The sequence below is a fragment of the Monodelphis domestica genome, chromosome 2, assembly GCF_027887165.1.
Source record: "Monodelphis domestica isolate mMonDom1 chromosome 2, mMonDom1.pri, whole genome shotgun sequence".
NCBI lineage: Eukaryota > Metazoa > Chordata > Mammalia > Didelphimorphia > Didelphidae > Monodelphis > Monodelphis domestica.
In genome coordinates, this window is record NC_077228.1 from 271045651 (window position 1) to 271070199 (window position 24549).

Here is a 24549-nt window from a genome sequence, read left to right on the forward strand (position 1 = left end):
CCCTTTCTCCCTGCCTCCTTTCTCCCCCCTCTGACTCTTCCCTGCTGTCTCTGCCTCTCTCTCCCCCCTCTCTCTTCCCCCTTCGTTCTCTCTCTTTCTCTCTACCTTTCTTTCTCTATCCATCTCTATTTCTTTTTCTATTTCTCTTCCTTTTCAGTCTCTCCAAGTCTAGTGCACTTCCTACTATATATACACCATTTCTGCCTCTCTTGGGGAATGCAGCACCTCTAAATTGTTGGGGAAACTCTAATTGTCAGGAAGTTTTTCTTTGGCAGGCAGATTGCTATGTCTCTACATCCTACATCCTTTCTCTGAATCCTGCCTCCTAGGGCCATGCCAAAGAAGTTTTGTCTCTCTTCCCCAAGAGAGCCTTTCTGAAGATGGTAATACTGTCCTTCACCATCCTTTTCCCACTCCAGGCTAAATATCCCGCGATGATCCTAGGGCACAGCCCAGATGCCCCTCAACAGATAGTGTGATGACCATTAGGCCATTAGTCAGAAGACCCAGGTTGGAGATCCAACATACTAGCCATAGCTAAATTATTTCCCCTGTCTAGGTGGGGTGAATGTGATACTGGACGTCTGGGTGGCTGGACACAACCCACAAAAGATGATCATCCCGTTGGTAAATGGATTTGGGGTTCTGGCTTCCCAGATATGGGGACCTGAACTTCCTACTTCATAGGGTGCTTTGTAAACTACATGTCAAGCTATAGTATGTCAAGCAAGTTGTTTCCTTTCAGCCTCATTTCCCTTATCTGTAAACTAAAAAAACAAATCCCAACTGTAGTAAAGGATGCTGGGAGTGTGAGCTGGCTTACTAGAGATGCAAAGTTATCAGGTGAGTGAGCATCCTCTGGCCATTCCAGGAGGGGGATGGACAGACCTGTGACCCTTCTTCTGAGAGCTCTCAGAGTCTCTCCAATCGGCCTCGGCCCCTTAGCCCTACTCCCAGGCTTTGACTGGGGACCTTGACTCATATGGTCTCTCTCCTCCCGCTGCCCCCAGGCCCCTAGCCAGGTAAGCCCAGCACCTGTCCCAGTGTCCAAGCCCTTCCTTTCCTCCCATTTCAATGGAAGCACATAGTCCTCCTCCAGGGTCCTCAGGGGCAAAGGAGGCGGGATGCAAAACCATGTGTTTTTTTTATTAGAAATGTCCTTGGTATAAAAACAATCATGCTCTACACATTGTCATCAATAATCATAAACATCCAGGCACTGAACTCTGTGTTGTTGGTGGGTGAGCGGGCAACTGGTCAGGTGGGCGGGCGGGCGGGCGGGACACACAGCAGACAGGCTTCAATCCATGGGTTGGGTCACACAAATAGAGGCCACCAAGAGGACTCAGCACTTTGCAACACACTCGAGATTTGTTTTTGTTTTGGTTTTTTTTGTTTTTGTTTTTTTTTCTTTTTTTGCAACACATAAGATTTATTAAGTGGGGGTGAGGGAGTGAAATGGGACAAAAATGAAGGAGGGAAGGAATGAGGGACGGCCAAAAAGAAAGAGGGGAAAGGGGGGGGGGGGAAGAAAGAAGGGAAAGCAAAAACTGCAAAAGGAAAATAGACACAAAGAGTCTGGAATGGTTAGAGGAAAACATAAGGAAAACATTTGTCAGAAAACATTCTGACAAAAAGTCAGAAAGAGAAAGAGGCAAAGGGAGGGAAAGAAGAGAGAAATCAAGAAGCAAAGACAGAAGGACAGAGAGAAGGCAGAGAAAGAAGAGAAGGCAAGACAGGCAGAAACAAAGACAGACACAAAGATATAAATTCATAGACTCACAGACTGTAAGTTGAACACTGAGTCTAATCCCCTCATTTTATGGAGGAGGAAACTGAGGCCCAGAGCAGGGTAGTAATATCAAGATAGGTAGAAAGACAAAAAGATAGAGAAAAAAGACAGACAGAAGAAGAGACTGAGAAAAGATGAAAAACGTGGGAGAGAGGGGGAGAAGAGAGAAGGAGGGAGGGATACAGAGAGGGGGGAGAGTGGGAGAGAGAAAAAAGAGAGGGAGGGAAATAGGGATGAAGAAAAGGAAGGAGAGAGGAGAGAGTGGGAGGGAGAGGGAGGAGAGGAAGAGAAGAGGGAGGGAGAGAAAAAGAAAAAAAGGGAGGAGAGAGAGAAGAGAAGAGAAGAAAGACAGAAACAGAAGGAGAACAAGAGAAGCCAATAGGTTTGACACAACTGAGTATAACCTCCTATGGTATGGGGCAGGGAAGGACAGTTGGTCAAAAACCCTGGATCCAGGGGAGCAGAATAGCAGCTTCCCCAGGCCCCCCTCCTCCTGCTCCCTCCCTTGGCCTGGTCAGGGCCTGCACTGCTGCCGCCCCCAGGCACTGGGGTTCTTGCTTTGTGAGCACCAAGCTTCCTCCCCAAGCTCCCATGGCAGTCAGGGCAACTCCTGAGGTGCCTGGAGATAGTGAGAGATCACAGCCCTGTCTGGACAGGAGACTCTACAAAGTTTCCATTCTCTCCTCCTCTTCTTCATCCTCCTTCTCCTCGAACCAGGCAGCTGCAAGGAGCTCCAACTAAATTGCATGGTTGGTGTAGGTGACGTAGGTCTGTTTGGTCGCCAGAGCTGCAAGGAGCAAAAAAAAGAGATGGAAGTCACAGGGTTGCTGGCCTGCCTGTCTCTGTCCTTCCCTCCTGAGCTTCCAGCCCTTCTCTCTGCTAATGATGGAGATGGAACCACGGATCATCTAAGAAAGGCAGTAATCTCCAATGGTTAGAGCCCTGGGTTTGGAGTCCATGGACTTGGGTTTGAAATGAGCCTTAGACACTGGCAAGGCGTGTGACTGTGGACAAATCCTTTAACTTCTCTAAGGCTCAGTTTCGCCGGCTATAAAATAGAAAGATTCACTCCCTACCTCCCAGCATTGTCATGAGAAAAGTATTCTATCAATGTGAATTATTACTGTCTCATTCTGTGGATAAGAAAACTGAGTCCAAAGAATTGAAAAAAGAACTCAGGTCCTCTGGTGCCAAAACTGTTACTCTTCCTACCTCAGCATATTGCCTCCCTCAAGGTAGGCAACCCATGCAGGGGGACCCTTTGATCAGGTGTCCTTCATCTTTCTTGGGTCATGGACCCCCTTCTCCTTCCTTTGGGTGAACTCTATGGACCCTTTCTCAGAATAATGACATTAAATGACTAAGATAGAATGTGTAGGATTACCAAGTCAATCAGAATACACAAAAAAAATAGGTTCATGAACCCCAGGTACACCCAAAAAAACCCTATGCATTGGCAAAATGCCAACTCCTCTCCCTCCATCCCAGGGTCTAATTCATCCCGTACCCCACCACCCCAGGGATATTATTAAACACACACTCCTTTCATCCTGCCCAAGAACCTTTAAAGGCTCTCCATAACCTACTACATCAAGCCTGAACATCACCCCTTCCCGAGTTTCTGATTTTCAGGGTCCTCCATCATGTGTTCCTAACTTTAGAAGAAGAAAGAGGAAGAAAGAAGAGGAAAAAGAGGATGAGGAAGAAGAAGAGGAAGAAGAGGAAGAGGAGGAAGGAGAGGAAGAGGAAGAGGAAGAGGAGGAGCAGGAGAAGAAGGAGAAGGAGAAGGAGAAGGAGAGGAAGAGGAAAAGGAAGAAGAGGAAGAGCAGCAGCAGCTCACATTTCTCTAGCTCTCTAGATTCTGTGAGGTAGGCAATACAAATATTATCAAGTCCTCTTTACAGGTGAGGAAACTGAGGCTAAGGGAGTCTAAGCAATTTGCTGTAGGTAACATCTAATAATTATTAGGTCTAGGGATTGGAACCCAGGGCATTCCCCTACCACCCACAAACTCCAAGTCCAGCTGGCACATATTACTGCTGCTAACTTTCCAAACTTATTTCCCCACAACCTCTCCAGATAGCCCTTTTCCTTACAATTGATCAGTCCCTTGGGCCAGCCACGTCTCTCCCTGCTGATGCTCTCCTCTGTAAGACTGCTTTTCCCTATTTTTCCACCTTGCCTAAGATCTCCCAAATCACTAACTCCTTCGTTAGGGCATGTTTACCAGGTTCCTTTTGGAAATAAAACTAGCTCAAAGGGGAAAAAAACCCTGTGATGGGGGGACGGGACATGTTCTCATCAGATAGCCTTTTCCTAAGCCCGTGGGAATGGGGGCACCAATCTGGGATAAAAAGGGAGCAAAGGGGGAGATGGGAATGAGCTGATGAAAAAACGTGTTTTCTTCCATTTTCCCTAAGCTCAAGCCCTGGGTTCCTCTGTGAACTAGCACACCAGCCATTCTCCCTTACAAATCATTCACTTGTGAGTGTGCTTCGAGAGAACCCGCTCGCCCCGAGCTGAACTGATAAAATTGAGTTTCTGAACCTGCAAAGTAGAGGGCCAGACCCTGGTGGACAGCAGTAACAGTTAAACCTCAGGAGCAGCTGCAGCAAAATCCCCACTGACAGGGCTGTGTGGGCAGGGATGGATGGCAATGGATGGCAACGGCACATTAAAAAGGGAACTGGTGGATTTTGAGGGATGTGGGAGAAGGAAGCACACTTCCTTCCACACTTTCTTCCAGCTGGGGTTTGGCCATCTTTAATGCTTCAGGATATTTGAGGAATTCAGACCTTTTCCAGCTTTTGAGACCCCTTAACAATTTTTAAATTTAAATTAATTTTTTTAATTTTTTACAATAAAAAAATGAATAGAAAGGTCAGCTAAGCAGCTCAGTGGATAGAGAGCCAGGCCTAGAGAGCCTGGGTTCAAATATGGCCTCAGACACTTTCCTAGATGCAATGCCCTGGGCAAGTCACTTCACCCCAATTGTCTACCCCTCACTACTCTTCTGCTTTGGAACCAATATTTGGTTTCAATTCTAAAACAAGATAAAAGGTTTGTTTTTTTAAATGAATAGAGTATGGGGGCAGCTGGGTAGCTCGGGTATGATCCTGGGCAAGTCACATTACCCCCAGTGCCTAGCCCTTACTACCCTTCTGCCTTGGAACCAATACATAGTATTGATTCTAAGGTGGGAGTTAAGGGTCTAAAAAATAAAATAAAATGAATAGAGTAGTAACAAGCATATAGGCTCCTCCCTACCTTAATAGAGAAATAATCAAAATTTTTTCACTGTAAAAGAAAATAGGGCCATAATTGAGGGGGAAGTTTAGCTGCTTCTGCACAATGTCAATAAAATGGGGAGGGGGGGTGGAACTAGTTGACCTTTGGTCCCTTCAGGTTCAAAATCTAGAATTCTCTGAACTAGAGTCCAGTACAACTTAAACAAACTGAACTTTGAGGTCCCTTATAATGAGGAAATTCTGTGATCCTTCAGTTTTGTGGTTCTTGCTAATAACATTCCTGCACCACCGCTCACGGATTGAGAGTGAGATGGGACCTCTGGGGCCATCTAACTTGGACTGTGCTGGAGCCAGCTCATACCAGCTCCTGAGCCCAGTTGGTAAATTTTCTGTGTGACAATTTACATCTCAGAAACTGGCCAACTCTACAAATCAGATTTTAATGATTTCACTAATTAATTAAAATTTGTATAAATAATAATTATTATTATATTTATATAGCACTGTATATATTATAATTATATGTTTGTATAATTATATGACGTTATGTAATTATAATAATTCCAATCCATAATTTAATTAATTAAAGTATTACTTAATCCACTAATAAATTTTAATTATTTCCTGTTTATCCTGGATATAGCTTATTTTGTCTATGTTTTCTTGTTAGATTGTAAGTTCCTTGAGGAGAAGGGTCATTTTTTGCTTCTTTTTGTGTCCCCAGGTCTTAGCTGAGTGCCTGGCACTTAATAAATGTTTGTTGATCGATTGTTTTGTGGATTATATAAAATTAGGAATTATTGTTATTACTTATTAACTTAAGAATGTTAATAATGCAGATTAAATTTTAACATACACCATGAGTACATTTTTTCCTCAGAGAACTAGTGGCTAGCATTGACCAACACACCCCTGAATCTAGTCCAATCCCCTCATTTTGCAGATAAGGACCATACTTGTTATCAGTTCTCTATCAGTTCATCACCTGCAATTCTGTCAAGGTCATATTAGCAGCAAGTGACAAAAGCAGAATTTTAATCCAGTCCCTCAGACCCCAAAGCCAGTTAAGTTTTTTGCATTTCAATATGTATGAAGCACCTACTCTGTGAAAGTTAAATGATGAGAGCTAAATAAACACTGATAGAAAACCTAAGTTCAAATCTGAGTCTAATTCTTACTAAAGTGTAGAAACGATGTGTAGAAAGAGTCCTGAATCTGGAGTCATGGATCTGTTTTACAGATGAGAAACATGGGGCTACCCACAAAGGTTAAATTTTTTCTCCAAAGTCACAAAGGTACTAAACGTTGGAGGCATTATTGGAACCAACATCTTCTTGGACTGACCCCTTGGAGGCACAGCCAGGGAAAGAACATCAGGCCTGGAGTCAGGAAGACTCATCTTCTTGAATTCAAATCTGGCCAAAAACACTTTCTAGTTCCATGTCCCTGGGCAAGGCAGTAACCCAATTTGCCTCAGTTTCCTCATCTGTAAAATGAGCCGGAGAAGGAAATGGCAAAATATCTTTGCCAAGAAAACCCCACATGGGGTCACAAAGACTTCTGGGATCAAACTTGACTAGAATCCTTGTTCTGTTTACCTGTTAGGCTTCAAGCAAGTCATTTATCCTACTGGGTCTCCAGCTTCTTCATCTGTTAAATGCGCAGGCTCAACCAGAGGATTTTAAAGGTCCTTTTTAATGCTAAATTTTATGATCCTATGAAAACCATGAGCAAATCACGTAAGCTCCCTAAGCCTCAGTTTCCTCATCTGTAAAATAGGCACAATAATAGCTTCTCCCACCTAACCACCCCGAATTACTGGGTTGTTGGTGTAAGGAAGGTGTTATCTAAACTTCCAAGCAAAATAGAAATGGAAATAGTGATTATTACTATTATTAACTGTTAAATGTTCTAAGGCCCCTTCCCTTCCCTTGCCTCCCTCTCTTCACCCAAACTGATTAGTCCTGAGTTTGGTTATGGCTTTATGAACTAAAGTTCAATTGGCATTGTGGGCAAGAGCTGGAGTCCCCAATTCCCTCCAGGGAGTAAGGCTAGTCGGCACAGGTAGGATGCTCCCTAATTCTAATTAATTTTCCTCACTCAAGTATCTCCCCTCTTCAATCCTTCCATCCACTGGCTAAGTGAGTTTCATGAAGCATGGGTCTGATCGTGTCTCCTCACCCACCCCCTAATAAACTCTGCTGGCTCCCTATTGTCTCCAGAATAAAATATAAAGTCCTACTTGACATTTAAAGCTCTTTGTAACCTGGCACCTTCCTACCTCTCCAGTCTTCTTGCATTTTACCCATCTCCCACACTTGACAGTTCAGTCATCCTGGCCTAATTGCTGTTCCTGGTACTCTTGTCTCCTGCCTCCTTGCCTTGGGACGGGCTGAGCGCCCCCACCCCCACCCCCACCCCCCCTCATGCCTGGAGTCTTCTGCTCCCTCATTTCCACCTGTAAGTCGCCTTTGGCTTCCTTCGAGGGTCAGCTCAAATGCTACCTTCGGCAGGAAGCCTTTCCAGATCTCTCCTTCCCTCTCTGGTGCCTTCCCCTCTGAAAGTATGGCCTATCGAATATATATTTATATGCACACATATGTGTGCACATATGGTATGTGTGTGCATATATTATAGCAGGTGCCCAACTATTTAGATGAAACCTGAGGGAAAGACTGCTTTTGCCTTTTCCTTGTATCCCTAGAACTCAGCACAGAGCCTGGGATTGGGAGCACCAAGGAACCCTCCACAAATGTTTTTTGATCAGTTGGTCACATACTCTGTCAGCCTAAAATAAGGATCCCCATCTACTGAAGAAGAGAAGCTTCTTCCCTGAGAAAACCTAGCTCTCTAGTTGTAGAATCTGAAGGCTTCCTCCCTGTTTCTCCAAGCTGGAGAGTCCTTGGACTCTGAGACTCGGTGTGCTGGTAGACGGATCAGCTTTTTAGTGCCGGTGAGCTGTCATCTGGGGGGTTCTCTGGGCTCCCTTAAGGAGAGATGAAGGAGAATGGAGCACAGAGAAGAGACGAGACAGACAGACAGACAGAAACAGAGGCAGAGACAGAGGCAGAAAGAGAAAGAGACAGAGTGAGACAAAGACAGAGAGACAGAGAGGGAGAAAGAGATAGATGAGAGAGAGACAGAAAAAGCCAGAAAGAAAGATAGAGACAGATAAGAGAGAGAGAGAGAGAGAAAGAGAGAGAGAGAGAGAGAGGCAGAGATAGAAACAGACAGACAGAAAGAAAAAGAGATAGAGACAAAGACAGAGAGACAGAGAGGGAGAGACAGATGAGAGACAGAAAAAGCCAGAGAGAAAGAGAGAGAGACAGATAAGAGAGAGAGAGAGAGAGAGAGAGAGAGAGAGAGAGAGAGAGGCAGAGATAGAAACAAAGACAGACAGAAAGAAAAAGAGATAGAGACAAAGACAGAGAGACAGAGAGGGAGAGACAGATGAGAGACAGAAAAAGCCAGAGAGAAAGAGAGAGAGACAGATAAGAGAGAGAGAGAGAGAGAGAGAGAGAGAGAGAGAGAGAGAGAGAGGCAGAGATAGAAACAAAGACAAGACAGAAAGAAAAAGAGACAGAGACAAAGACAGAGAGACAGAGAGGGAGAAAGAGACAGACGAGAGAGAGAGACAGAAAAAGCCAGAGAGAAAGAGAGACAGATAAAAGAGAGATAGGCAGAGATAGAAACAAAGACAGACAGAAAGAAAAAGAGACAGAGACAGAGACAAAGACAGAGACAGAAAAAGAGAAAGACAGAAAGAAACAGACAAGAGAGACAGAAACAGAAAGAGAAAAGGATAGGGGAGGGAGGAAGAAACAGAAAGACATAGTCAAGAGAGACAAAGATAGATTGACAGACAAGAAAGACAGACAGACAGAAAGAGACAGAAAAAGAAAGATAGACAAGAGACAGAGAGAGGGAGGAGAGGAAGGGAGGGAGAGAAAGACAGAGACAGAGGAAGAAGGAGGAAGAGGAGGAAGGGAGGGATGGAGGGAGAGAGAGAGGCAGCAGAGAGAAGGAGCAGAGGGTCTGTGTGTCTGTCTGGGTGTGCTCACTCTTGTAATCCTAAGTGAGCTTTCCTGCTTCCTCATGAGCCTGCCATGCGCTCACACCGCACCCCGTGCTGACAAATGACCCTTTATTGCAGACTTCAGATGCTGTTACCCTCAGATAACAATTAGACGGGCCATACGAAATTAGAGCTGACAGCCTCTATTTGTTAGCCCCCATGTTTCCCTAGCCAATCTGCCGGCAATCAGGCCCTGTAAATTATTTATTCTGTTGTTTGTTTAAAGATACGTGGCCTGCCAGTGACAGAGTGAAAAATGTCCCTGCTCTCTCGGAGTGACAAGCCTGCCATCCCCCCTCCCCGAGTCTCCCCCACTTCCCCAACCTTTCCCAGAATTAATCACCTGCCTGCCAGTTTCACTGTGAGGAGGGGGCTCTCGTCTCAAAGCTGCAGACTGGTCCCTTGGGCCTTTGGCCTCCTGATCCCTGCCCCCACGCAAGGGAGGGAGAGGCAGAGAGAGCCTCACGCTCTTCCCTGGCCCCCAGGTAAGGAGTGAGTTCCCTACATCCCGCAGGAAGCAGGGGCCTGGGGGTCCACAATCCCCCCTATTCTTATCTGCTGTTCCTTCCCCCATTTCATGCCTCAGCCTCCCAAACTGTGAGTTTGAGTCAGTGATGTTAAGGCGAGCTGGGTGAATCTGGGGAGGGCGGAGGGGGACTAAGGAGATCCTGGCGCTCCTTTGGGGACACAGCCGGTGCTGGCCCTATGGATACACACAACTCATGTAATGGTACATTTAAAGAGGGCAGCTGAGTAGCTCAGTGGATGGAGAATCAGGGTCAGAGGTGGAAGGTCCTGGGTTCAAATCTATCCTCGGACACTTCCTAGCTGTGTGACCCTGGGCAAGTCACTTAACCCCCACTGCCTAACCTTTACCACTCTTCTGTTTTGGTTCTAAGATAGAAGATAAAGATTTAAAATAAATATTTATATGGCACTTTATAAATATTATCTTATTTTCTACTCACAACAATCTTGTGGGTTGATTCGATTATTCTCCCTATTTTACAGATATGGAAAGTCAAGATGAGGCAGATTAAAGTACAGAGAGGCAGATTAAGTGGCAGGGTCAAAGGCAGATCTCCCATGTACTCCTAGCACAGGGTTGGCCCTGGAGTCAAGAGTTGTTGTTTGCCTACTCTTTGTGACCTCATTTTGGGGTTTTCTTGGCAGAGATACTGGAGTGGTTGGTCATTTCTTTCTCCAATTCATTTTACAGATGAGGAAACTGAGGTAAACAGAGTTATGTGACTTGCCCAAGATCACACAGCTAGAACGTCTCAGAGACCAAATTTGGACTCAGGAAGAGGAACCTTTCTGACTCCTGGTACTACCACCTAGTTGCCCTGAAGTCAAGAAGATCTTGGTTCAAGTACCACCTTCCATGCCTATTAAGTTGTAGAATTCTGGGCAAGTTATTTAAGCTCTCAAAACCCAGGCAGCTCCCATTGCAGAGATGTTGAGCTGTGCTCGATACAAGGGCTTTCTTCATGGAGACTGGCATCCATCAGTGAAATCATAGGTCTAATTCCTTCCCCTCCAAAAATCAAAAAACAGAAAACCTACAACTCCCCTTTCTCCAGAACTTTTTAGCAGCCCTATTCCCTAAGCCCTGGGAGACTTCAAGCGAGTAGCTTCTCCTACTGGGTCTCCAGCTTCCTCATCCACTAAACAAGCCGGCCCCTCCAGAGACTTCTCTGACATCCCTCCAGAAATCAAAGTCTCTCAGGCAGTCAATATCTGAGTCAGATTTTGAATTCAGGTCCCCTGACTTGATTAGGAAGGTTGAGTGAGGAGAACTGAAGGGGAAATACCTGTTAGACAGTTCTATCTGGAGAGGAAGGAGCTCCCCTGCTTGGAAAGGTGAGAGAAGGAATGAAGTTCTGGGAGGACAGAACAGGGGAAACGCTGGAGTGGGAATTAGGGGGAGTCAGGAAGACTCAAGTTCAAATCTGGTCTCAGACTCTAGCTGTGTGCCCCTGGGCAAGTCACTTCACCCTGTCTGCCTCAGTTTCCTCATCTGTAAAATGGGGATCATGCCACTTCTGTCTACCTCAGAGTTGTTCTGATGTCATTGTACGATGATGAATGAGAAAGTGGTCTGGGAATGATGAAGCCCCAGAAAAAGCGAGCTGTTATCCTGCTTTGAATGGGAAAGGAGCCAGCGCTGGAGGGAGAGATGGATCATCCAGAGTGCCCAAGCTGGAAGGGGCTAGGAGAGTTAATCCTCTACCCTCCAGAGGCTAGCCCTGGCTGAAACAAACTGGGGAGCAGGAAGGGGGTGTCCTGACTCTTTATATACAAACTCTAGGGGTTAGGAAACTGTGGGATACAGCGGGGGGAAGGCTGGACTAGGAGGAGGAAAGCTGGGTTCGAGTCCCAATTCTATCACGAACCAGCCTTGCCACCTTGGACAAGTCAGTTCCTTCCTCTCCCTGGGTTTTAGGAAATGCTGGTTGGACTAAAAGGGATTCTGGAGATCCCCTGGATCCTTGCCCCAATCTAGCCTGCCAAATCTACTCTTCCCGTGTGATGGGAATATTTTCTTTATTTTCTTTTTATGTTTTATCATTATTTTATTCCAATAAAACATTTCCAAAGAAGTTTTCCAAAGTTAGATGCTTCGTGTTGTCTCCCTCCTTTCTTCTCTCCCTGCTCCTGGAGTTGACAAGCCATTCAATCTGGGTTATACATGTACCGATATGAACATTTTAATGGGAATCTTTGGAAGTCCGTGTCTCATGCCAAAGAAGCTATTCTGATGGAGGGATCTCAGGGCAAAGGGAGATGTCTGATGTAGGAGCAGGATTTTCCCCAGAAACCCACAAACCATCGCATACACCCAACCCTGCCCACATTGATGTATCTCTTCCTCATAGCCCTCAAAAAGCACCTAGGCTATCACACGGGCTCTTTGTAGGTTCTCCGTGTCCCTGAGGAGGCCTGGCTAAGCCTCCTCCTCATTCTCCCACGCCTGAGGAGTTGGGGCTCCCCCCACCCTCCCTGCCCCCCATTCTGCCCCTGGCCTTTTTGTCCCGGACTTTTTGGTCCAGGGCCGAGTAGAGTCGTTCTGGAGCTCACCTTGGGCCTCCAGGTTGTCACAGAGCTCAGACCTGGCCTCCCCATTGGGTCGGAAGCTCCCCTTCTGCGTGAACTTGTTGGACATGGTGGCAGCAGTGACAACAGCCTTGAGGCTTCGTTTGCGCTTGGGCACGTTCTGCTCTGGGTGGAAGAGGATGATGTAGACCTTGGGCATGTACAACATCCCCAGGGATACCGAGGCGCTCAGGCTCACCGAGACCGTCAGCGTTGTTGTCTGGATGTACAGCTGAGGATGGAGAGGGAGAGGGGACAGCATCAGAGAAGGGTTCAAGGGCCTCCAAGAGGGCCACCTGTCATCATTCACTCATGCCTGTGTGCCCACTATTCCTGTGGCTGGACTGTGCTCCCTCCCCTTTAGCATCCTCCAAAGTGTAATTCAGCCTCCTAGAGAAAGTCTATCTTAACTAACCATATATATAAACTTTGCATATATTTTGTTGACTTTTCTGGGTTTGTATTATTTCTCCCAGTAGAGATAAGCTTCTTTTTTGTAGTATAGAAACATTTTTAAATTTTTATTTTATATTTTAAATTTTTTTTCTAGGGTCACATGATTCTTGGTGCCTCCCTCCCTCCCAGAGTTGACAAGCAATTCTATTGGTTACACATATATTATCTCTCAAAACCTATTTCCATATTATTCATTTTTGTAATAGTGTAATCTTTTAAAACCCAAACCCCAAAATCAATACCGATATAAACAAGTGATAAATCATATGTTTTCTTCTGGATTTCTACTCCCACATTTCTTTTAAGGTTAAGCTTCTTGAGAATCAAGGCTATTTTGTTATTGTTTTTGTATCCCCTGCTGCCTGGTATGTAGTAGGTATGTAATAAAATGCTTGTTGAATTAAAAAGTTTACAATAGGGCAGTTAGAATGCCAGGCCTCGAGAAAGGGGGTCCAGGGTTCAAATCTGGATTTAAATATTTTCTAGCTGTGTGACCCTGGGTGAGTCACTTAACCTCATTTTCCTAGCCCTTACCATTCTTCTGTCTTATAACAGTGACTTAATATCTATCCATTCTTTTTTTTATTCTTATGTTTATTATATTCTAATAAATTTACACATAAGTTTTCCAAGGTTACATGATTCATGATGTCTCCTTCCCCCTCTTCTCTCCCCACTTCCAGAGTGGACAAGCAATTCCCTGGGTTATAGACATATTATAATATCTAGCAATTCTGAGACAGAAAGTAAGAGTTTGGGGGGTTTTTGATGTACAATGACTGGCAAACAGTAGGAGCTTATTAAATGCTCACTCACTGACTGACATAAAATTTAGCTAATTCCCAGGCCTTACCTTCATGAAACTTACAGTTCAGTAAATGAATAAGACATATGCACGGAAAACCACAATATTCATTATTACTGCTTAAACACATTTTAGAAGTTTGGGGGGAAATATTTTGTCAAGTATGAGAAGGAAAATTATCACCACCCCAGATGGGAATGGGGAGAAACCATGGAAGACTCTGAGAAGGACGGAGCCATTTCAATTTAGCCTTAAAGAACTGAGAGGATGGAGAGAGGGAAAACAGAAATATTCCAGGCACAGGGAACAGAGGCAGCCGGAGAGGCACAGCGTCTCCTTGGGTGGCCATAGACCAGTCTGGCTGCAGTGTAGAGGTCCTGGAGAGGAAGACAATGAGAACAGGCCTGGAACACCAGGAAATCAGAACTCTTTTTTGCTTGAAGGCAATGGGGACTCACGGAAATGGTTTGACCAGTAGAGTGACAGCACCAGATCTATGCAAAAAGAAGATGATTTTGGTACTGTGCAAGACAGATTGGAATGTTAGGGGAGTGCAATGGTTAGTGTCCTGGGCCTGGAATCAGGAAGACCTGAGTTCAAGTGTGGCATCAGACACTCACTAGCTGTGGGACCCTGAGCAAATCACTAACCTGCTTAACTCCATTTGTTCAATAGTAAAATGGGGATAACAATACCTACCTCCAGGGTTGTTGTAGGGATCAAATTTACACACACACACACACACATGCATGCATGCATACATACCCATATATGTGTATACATGTGTATATACATGCAATTTATAATATAAAATATATACTATTTATATGTCTGTCTGTGTACCTATATATAAAATCTCATTGGAGCCTCAAAACAACCCTGGGAATAAATGCTGTTAACACATATAAGAGACAGAGACATATAGTTGTGTAATTATAATAAATTTCTATCATATATGATGCTATTGTATTATAACATATAATAGATTATATAAATGTAATAATATACTATGACATAATAGAATACTAATATTATAGAGAGCATGAGAATATATACGTGTGTGTGTGTGTGTGTAAAATCTCATTTGAGCCTCACAACAACCCTGGAGAGTAGATGCTGTTATTATCATAGAGATAGAGGGATTATATTATATGTGATACATATAAAAGAAACGTTTTCATATATTATTACTGTTATATAATGGATTCAACTATAGAATATAATAGTATAGTAATACTATAGAGTATGATACATACTAGTGTATATATGCATACATGTATTATATATATACATATATGTGTATATATATAATTCAATCTTTACATCCCTGTAAAGTAGATGCTATTATTATCATAGAGAGATGTATATATTATATAAAATAAATTTATATATTATTCCTATCCTATTGTAATATATAATGTATTTGATTATATAATATAATTGCATACTATGGTATGATAGCAAATTAATATTATAAAGAGATATATATCTTTTTATCTGTACCTGTATGTATTTATAGATGAGGGAGGGAGGGAAGGAAGAAGGGAAGGAGGGAGAAAAGGTGGAAGGGAGGAAGGGAGGGAGGAAGGGAGGAAGGGAGGAAGGGAGGAAGGGAGGAAGGGAGGAAGGGAGGAAGGAAGGAAGGAAGGAAGGAAGGAAGGAAGGAAGGAAGGAAGGAAGGAAGGAAGGAAGGAAGGAAGGAAGGAAAGGTGGAAGGGAGGAAGGGAGGGAGGAAAGGAGGAAGGGAGGAAGGGAGGAAGGGAGGAAGGGAGGAAGGAAGGAAGGAAGGAAGGAAGGAAGGAAGGAAGGAAGGAAGGAAGGAAGGAAGGAAGGAAGGAAGGAAGGAAGGAAGGAAGGAAGGAAGGAAGGAAGGAAGGAAGGAAGGAAGGAAGGAAGGAGGGAGGGAGGGAGGAAGGAGGGAGGGAGGGAGGGCAGGAGGGAGGGAGGGAGGAATCTATGAGATTGCTAGGTAATGCAGTGAAGAAAATGCTTGGTTTGGACTCAGGAAGATCTGAATTCAAATCCAATTTCAGACACTTACTAGCCGTGTGACCCTGGGCAAGTTGACTTCAACCTATTTGTCTCAGTTTCTTCATCTATAAAACAAGCTGGAGAAGGAAATGACAAACCACTCCATTATCTTTGCCAAGAAAACCCCAAATAGAGTCATGAACTGTCAGTCACAACTGAAACAACTAAACAACAAGCAGCATCTCTCTCTATAATCTGGCCTGGGGACCAGGGAGAAGGGATGCAGAAAGCCTGGGAGTGATGCTGCTCTGGGGCCCATCTGGGCATCAGTGGGGAATGGTAGTGGGCAATGTAGGTAGAACTGGTTCCAATTCATTTCAATAGACACTAATTTATTGATATCAAATGAGATAATGTTTGTAGTGTTTAGCCCAGGTCCTGGCACATACAGCTGCTACATCAATGTTCCTTCCTCTCCCTCCCCGCTGGAATGGGGAGAGAATCAAGGCAAGGAGACCCATTAGCGGGTTATTACAAGAGTCCAGGGGCTGGTAAGTAGAGAGCTGTACTAGGGGAGTAACAGGGGAATAGAGAAGAGAAGAAAGATAAATGAGAAACGTTCTACCAGTAAAACTAATGATGTAACTAACTGCCTAGGAACTGATTGAGTGTAAGGGGTAAGAGGGAGGAGGACCCGGAGCCCTGGCTGCCACATCCACCTCCATTCCCCACAGCCTGCCTCAGTCTCCTCTGGAAACCGCACGCTAGAGTAGGAGGGACAGAAGGGTGAGCAAGAGAGGGGGCTGCCTAGGGCGCACCCCAAGGGGGAGTATAATGAGAGATTTTTCATTCTCCTTTTCAATAAATGCACATATTTATAAGACCAGAAAATTCCGCTCTCCAGGGCTCATAGATGCTTGGTTGTAAGTCAAGTCCCCTGAGACAGGAAGAGGCTCAAGCCTCCTCCAGACTAGCAATCACACATCAGCAGCACAGTTTTTAAACCTTCGGACCAGTCATTTTTGGTCAGTCATTTTTCAGGTGTGACTGATTCTTCATGACCCCATTTTGGGTTTTCTTGGCAAAGACACTGGAGTGGTTGGCCATCTCCTTCTACAGTTCATTTGACAGATGAGGAAACTGAGGCAAATGTGGTGAACTGACTTGTCCATAATCACACAGCAGACAAGATCAGGAAGAGGAGTCTTCCTGATCCCAAGGCAGGCACTATCTACTGTGTCACCTGGCTGCCCCTGCTGACCAGAACTGAGTCCAATTCTCTCCATACCCAGCCCAGACTCCCAATAGGCAATGCTCCCAAAGTCTATAGATTCTCATCCTCTCCAAAGGAACAGTGGCCTCAGCAGGGCTTTGGTTGGAGGGAAGCACAGGCAATGGGCAAGGGTCTCCCAGACTAAGTCTGATAAGGAATTGAATTTAGGGATATTAGGAGGAGAGAGGGAGAGGCTCTGAGGTCTGGGGAATTTGTTCAGTTTAATTCAATTTCCAAATATCTATTGTTAGACTTACTGAGTCAGGAAGTCCTGAGTTCAAATCTAGCCTCTGATAAGATGTATCTTACTCCTATTTAAAAAAAAAAAACACCTTATTTCTGACTTAGAATTGATACTGGGTGTTGATTCCAAGGCAGAAAAGCACTAAAGGCTAGGTAAATGGGGTTAAGTAACTTATCCAGGGTCACCCAGCTTGTATCTAAGGTCAAATTTGAACCCAAGTCCTCTTGATTCCCAACCTGGCTCTCTATCCACTGAGCCACATAGCTGTCCCCCAATCATCCTTCAGGAAGTCTTCCCTGACTATCCAAGTCTCCTTCAATTCAGGGACCCCTAGCTTCAAGCACATACTAATTGATTCAAGTCCATTGGCATCTGCCTCCTTATTTATAGTTCCTGCGGACCAACTATCTGTACATTTCACTGAGTTATTAATAAAATATTGGGCTATTGGTATAGGTTGATAACCCTATATTAGCATGTATTGATAATTCCTTTCATATATTTGTGTCTCATCTTCATGACTAGATGGCAAGCTCCCTGAGGGCAGGGACCATGTTTTCTATTTCTTAAAAAAAAAAATACTAAGTATTGGTTCCAAGGCAAAAGAATAGTAAGGACTAGGCAATGGAGGTTAAGTGACTTGCCCAGGGTCACCCAGCTGAGACCAATTTGAACCCAGACCCTCCTATCTCCAGGCTTGTCTCTCAATCCACTGAGCCACCTAACTGCCTCTCCTATTTTTCTTACATAGCAATACTGCTTTACTACCACTACCACCACCACCACAAATGATAGCTTTTATATAGCACTTAAAAGTTTACAAAGTGCTTTACAAATGTTAAAAATCCTCACAACAACCCTTTGAGGCAGGAGTTCTTATTATCTCCACTTTACAGATAAGGAAACTGAGGTTAAAAGCCGTGCCTAGGTCCCACAGTGAGTATGTGCCAGTGGGCAAAAGACTTGTACCTAGGTCTCCCTGATTTCCTTTTTAATTTGACATTTAATTGTAATCTTTTTCCACGGTTACATGATGCATGCTGTCTCCCTCCCCTCTTCCCTCCCAGCTCCCGCAGTTGACAAGCACAATCCCACTGTCTCCCTGATTTCTGAGACCAGATCTCTATCCAATACAACGCACAGACTCTCTGTCTGGGTCAGAAAGGCACAGAAGAGAAGTTCTGGGAGGTCTGGTTCCAGGTTCTTTGAAACTGGGAATAATCAGATTCCAGAGTCCAGCATCAGCCCTCCCCACCCTCCTGATACAGCTCTCCGAAGTGTCACTAATCACCGTATCCCTGACACATGCAATGGCCAGGAGAGGGTGGGAGGAGAGGGAAAGGAACACTGACCCAGGACAGGCAACAAATGAATGACATCACACAGGGATTACTTCCAGCGTTTAGCACAGTACCCAGGACATAGAAGGCACTTAATAAATGTCTATTGATTATTGATCGAGTACTAAAAGGAGGGATGGAAGGAAGCAAGAGGACAGGAGGAGAGGAAACGGAATTCCAGGGGCACTCCTTTCTCTACTAATCAAATACAAACTCCTAACTCTGCATTTCTGGGTCCTCCTCCAACCTGCTTCTCTTTTGTATATGGTTGGCTTCAAATAAACTCAACTACCAGCTAAATAGAACAGTACATAGAATGCTGGACCTCGAGTCAGAAAGCCCTGAGTTCAAAATCTAACTTCAGATAATTACTAGCTGTGTGATCCTAGACAAGTCACATGACCTCTGTCTGTTTCCGGTTCCTCATCTGCAAAATAGGAATAATAATAGAACTCATCTCCCAAGGTTGTTGTGAGGATCAAATGAGATTACGTGGCTATCATAGTATATGGTATATTCTGTGTACATATACAGAGAGAGATTATATGTTTATCATAGATCATGCTACATATTATATCCATGATAAAGTTTATCTATAAATTATACATTATTTGTATATTACAAATATTATAGAAAGTATATATTGCATATTTATAATATATGATTTATATATTTGTAATATACAACTAAGAGAAATTCTATATGATAAATACATGAATTCTATATGATAAACATTACATAAATGATATAGCATATAGTATTTGTATATTATAAATGTTATATAAATTATGTTATTATATTATTTATATACTATAAATATTATATAAATCATATATTGTTTGTATATTACAAATATTATATAAATTATATATGATAAATATTTCATAAATTATATAGTATAAATTATTTGTGTATTATAAATGTTATATAAATAATGTTATATTATAGATTCTTTGTATATTACAAGTGTTATATAAATTGTACATTATAAATAATATATAAATTATATGTTCTATATTCTTTGTATGTTGTAAGCATGTAAGTTATATGTTATAAATATTATATATGGCATATAATTTATATGATACCTATATAAATTATCTATTGTTTTATATATTACTTGCATATTATAAATATTCTATAAATTATGTTATAAATATTATGTATATTATAAATTGGGATTGAGATAATATTTGTAAAGTACCTTCCAAACTTTAAATGACTTTATAAATGCTAGCTATTATCAGTATTATTATCGCTCCCCGAGGTCACTCTGCCCTTGCCTTCCTCAGTGTCTTTGGGCAGCCCCTCTCCCGATATCCTTATCCCTTCCAGGTCCAGGCTCCGGTGTGCAGGTGCCATTTTCTCAAACAGTACTGATCTCTCCCTCTTCCATTCTCTAACCACTCTCTTTGACCTCTCCCAAGCACTTAATGGCATTCTAAATTATTATCTCAGTGCATCAGTGCATCTCGGTACTGCTAAGAGCTTCTCCTTCTATAGGGCTTTTAAGATTTTACAGTGGTCTTTTTCTATAACAAGCCCAGGAGGGAGAAAGTACAAGTGTTATCACTGCCATTTTGCAGTTAAGGAAACTGACTTTCCAAGAGGGTAAGTGATTTACCCATGGTCTCGCAGCTAGAAGTATAAGCACCAGCATTCAAAGCCCAGTCAGCTGTCCTTAAATCCAGTGTTCTTCTGCTGTTCTATGAGAAAATAAATCATAGGTTTAGAGCTGGACCTCTGAGGCCAGCTAAGTCAACCCTGTTTCTTTCAGATGAGGTCACTGAAATCTTGTCCAAGATCATACAGGCATGATTTGAACTCCAGCTCTCTGACTTTAGAGCTTGTGTGCTTTCCCCTATATCCTCCAGTACCTTGAGCGTAGTGAAGATTTAATAAACATTTTTAAACCCTTACCTTCTGTTCTAGCACTACTCTAAGACAAAAGGGCAAGGGCTAAGCAAACAGGGTTGTGACTTGCCCAAGGTCACACAGCTAGGAGTGTCTGAGTTCACACTTAAACCCAGGTCCTCTGGACTCCAGACTTGGAGCTCCATCCACTGCTCCACCTAGCTGCCCTAATTAACATTTTAAAAGAATAGATTGAATGGTTGAGATGACTAAGAATTGGGTCCTTCTCTCAAATACTTGGTTGCCAAAGGCCTTCTATAGTCAGTGGAGTTGGTTTGTGTGCCTGTTTGTATGGTTGTGTGTGTGTGTGTGTGTGTGTGAGAGAGACAGACAGACAGACAGAGACAGAGACAGAGAGACAGAGACAGAGAGACAGAAAGACAGAGAGACAGAGAGACAGAAAGACAGAGACAGAGAGAGAAAAAGAGATACAGAGAGACAGAGACAGACAGAGACAGAGACAGAGAGAGAAAGAGAGAGAGGAGGAAGAGGAGGAAGAGGAAGGAAAGGGGGAAGGGAAAGAAGGAGGAGAAGAAAGAAGGAGGAAGAGGGAGGGAGAAATCTTGGAGCTGACCTTACAGTTTCTTCATGTATACTTGGTAAAAGAACATTTGTATTCTCTGGGAGCTTCTCTTGGATAAATGTTAAGGTAAGGGCAGTAAAGATAGAGGGGAAAGACAGTGAACTGTGGTAGAAAAAACCCTTCAGTTGGACATTAGACCTGGCAGATTCTGGTCCTGTCTCTGCCATCCTGATTCAATATTTGACCCTCCCTGTAGGCAACTGATTTCCTCAGGCTGGGTCTCAGCTCCTATCTCTATGAAATGAAACTGATAGCACTCCCAGGATTTCCACAAAGACCAGATGACACAATGAAGAAAAATACTTTTTTTAAGTGTAAAATGCTATATTGAAGGTGAAACCTCACTGTTGTGACTGAAGGAGAAAAATGAGGGACTGAGTCTCCTACAGCCTCTGAGTCATAGGCAACTCTTTAAGGTGATAAGTTCCTGGAGGTTCCATCTACATCCCAAGTTTCTTACATAGGTGAAATCACAGATCTAAACTCTCTCTCTCTCTCTCTCTCTCTCTCTCTCTCTCTCTCTCTCTCTCTCTCTCTCTCTCTCTCTCTCTCTCTCTCTCTCCCTTTCTTTTTTTCTCTCTCCCCCTTTCTTTTCTTCTGTCTCTCTTCCTCTTCTGTCTCCCTCTCCTTTTCCTCTCTGCCCTCTCTCAACTCTTTTTCTCTCTCCTCTCATTCTCTCTGTTTCCCTTCTTTTTCTTTTCCTTTCTCTCTTCCCCCTCTCCTTTTATTTCTCTTTCTCTCTTTCCCTTTCCTCTTGTCTTTCTTCCCCCTTTTCCCCACCCTTTTCTCTCTCCCCCTCTCTTTTTCTCTCGCTCACGTTCTCTCTCTTGCCCTCTCTTGCACTCTTCCTCTCTCCCTCCCTTTCTTTCTCCTTTCTTCCTCTCCCTCTCCCTCTTTCTCCCTTCTTTTCTTTCCTTTTCTCTTTCCCTCATTCTCTCCTTTATCTCTCTCATTCTCTCTCTTTTTCTATCATCTCTCTCACACACACAGATACACACACACACACAAATGAGAAGCAACACCTGAAAAACTGAGTTCAAGTCTCACCTCTGACACACACACACACACACACACACACACACACACACACACACACACACACACACACACAGGCTCTGTAAACCTCTCAGTGCAGCTCTAAGCAATTTCTAAAACTCTCAGTAATAGAGATGGTATTAAACTGCACTGGTGGAAGGAGTTTCCTCAAATGGGAGTTCCCTATGCCAATGAAATCACAGGTCTGGTCTCTAGAATCCTTAATGTTCCTTGATACCCCAAACTCTTCTTGAATTCCTGGACACAATAAGAGCAGTAAGAACCAGGACCATCCACCCTCTCAATATTCCACAGCATCCCCACAGTCAGCTTCAGAAGTATCCATGTGCTCCAAGAAGCCTCCAAAGACCACTTCAACGCATGTGATCTGCCCCTTTCCTGACCTCCATGGCCTGTAGAGTCTGAACTGCACATGGTAACACATAGTATATAATGTTAAGTGTACCGCTTCGTTTTTTGTTCTCCGATCTGGGTCCTTTCTCCTTTATTAAATGTTAGGCTTATAGATTCCTCAGGGGTGAAGAGCCGGCCTTAATAACAACTCACAATCTTAGCAAGCTTTACTGTATAAAAATTATTTCACTCACAACTGTTCTCCTAGGAAGGTATTAGAAATATTATTGTCTCCATTTTATAGGAAAAGAAACTGAGGCTCAAAGAAGAGAAATGGGGTACAAGCGGTAATATAATTAGTATTAGAACCAAATATAATTAGTATTAGAACCAGGATTCAAACCCAGGCCTCCTGCTTCAGAGCCCTTATTTAAATTATCCAAAAGAAGAATGGACTTCCCCAGAAGGTGGAAGGTTCCACTTCAATGGTGGTATCCAAAGAAAAGCTAGCTTACAACTGGTCAAGTACATTTCCAGAACACATAGGATCATAGACTTATTTAAAAGCTGGAAAAGGCCTTAAAAATCATCAAGTTCATTTTCTTCATTTTGTAGATGAGAAAAATGAGGCAGACAGAGGTTAAGTGGCCTGCCCAAGGTGACACAGCCTAAGGATTTGACCTAAGTCTTCTTGACTCCAAGTCAAGGATCTTTGTTGTAGTGGAGATTCTTTTGACAAGTTGGACTAGAAAGTGGGTTGTCCAACTCTCAAATTCCATTATTCTGCAAGCACTGGTCTTTCTTTATCTTTCTGAATCACCCACAGTACCTGGCACAGACAAGAGTGGGTGACTTGCTCTATAAAGGGAGGTAAGGGGAACAGAATAAGCATTTATATAATGTCTACTATGGACCAAGCACTTTATTATTCTTTTATTATTCTTTTTTTATTATTTATTAATTATTATTTATTTTATTATTATTTATTAGTCTTTTTATTTTATTATTCTTTTATTTATTTATTATTCATTGAAATAAATTGGAACTCCTGCCACCTCCCACCACTGCCCAAACTCTCTCCATAGCTCTAGATCAGCATTGCTCTCAGACTCTCTGGGTATCATCCCCTTCTCTCTCTGGTCACCTGCTCTGCCTTCCTCTCCTGGGCTGACCATCAGGCTCAGAGGATGACCCCCTGCCCTGGCAGCTCTAGCCCAGCTGGTTGGCATGAGAGTCACATAGCCCACCAGGTCCACGCCTCTCTACAGTCAAAACTAATTTCATGCTCACTATCCAGGACTAACGGTGACAGATGTTTAGCAAAATGAAAGCCCATTAATCTGGGTGTCGGATAATCCATTTCTCAATAGTGGGGCCTTCCAGGCAGCCCTTGTCAATTTCTGCCTTGCCATCCTGCCTCCCTGTTCCTCCCTATCTTTCCCTCTAGCAGGGATCCCCTGTATTTCCCTCCCTCTTTCCTCCCCAGCCTTTAGGTGCTTAGCAGCCTCTTTGGCTATCGTAGGCTGCAGCCAGGGCCAACTCAGAGAAGCCCGGGCCAGGGGTCTGGCTTTGGATGCCCTGGGTCCAATTCAAAAATTAAATCCTGTAAATATTAATTAAATACTTACCCTATGTGAGGTGAGCTATGATAGAAGACCGGTCTTGGTCTCAGCAAGAACCAGGTTCAAATCTCAACTCCAGCACATACTGGCTATGTAACTAACTCAAGGAAGGGCACCGAACCTCTCCATTGTTGTTCAGTTGTGTCTGACTCTTCATGACCCCATTTGGAGTTTTCTTGGCAAAGATACTGGGATGGTTTGTCATTTCCTTCTCCAGATCATTTTTCAGGTGAGGAGACTGAGGCAACCAAGGTGAAGTGACTTGCCCAGGGTCACACAGCTAGTTTCTGAGGCTGGATTTGACTCCAGGACTTGAGCTCCATCTACTATACCTCTTAGCTACCCCCAAACCTCTCAATTCTCCCAGACAGTTCTATTAAGTCTGTAAGTTAAAACTGAATTGCCCATCTGCATCTGTGGAGTGAGTCTGTGCATTGGCACCTAGTAGGCTCTTAAGTGCTTGCTATCATAGGATCGCAGATTTTAGAACTGGAACTGACTTTTGTGCCTGAACCCTCATTTTACAGATGAGGAAAGTAAGGCTCAGAGTTTCAAGGATTTGTCTAGGACAAATTTGTCCAGTACAGCTTAGAAATGCCTGAGGAGGGATTCAAAACCAAGTCTGCCTAACCTCCAGGTCCAACCATCTAACTGAGAATTTAATACACTGATGAAATCATAGACCCAAACCAAAAAAAAAGAAAAAAGAAAAATCCAAGATCCCAAGGGGAGTAAGCTAGA

General features: G+C 43.5%; 1 protein-coding gene across 2 annotated transcripts in view; it reads right to left on the reverse strand.

Moving 5' to 3' along the window:
- Positions 1-1128: 1128 nt before the first annotated feature.
- The window catches only part of GRM4 (glutamate metabotropic receptor 4), a 305645-nt gene continuing 282224 nt past the window's right edge, over positions 1129-24549 (reverse strand). For both annotated transcript variants that reach the window (XM_056818053.1, XM_056818052.1), the window contains 2 exons: positions 12197-12443; positions 1129-2579 (listed from right to left, as the gene is read on the reverse strand). In XM_056818053.1, the coding sequence (XP_056674031.1) occupies positions 2530-2579; positions 12197-12443 (297 nt within the window). In that variant the 3' untranslated portion in view covers positions 1129-2529. The remainder of the gene's footprint in view (positions 2580-12196; positions 12444-24549) is intronic.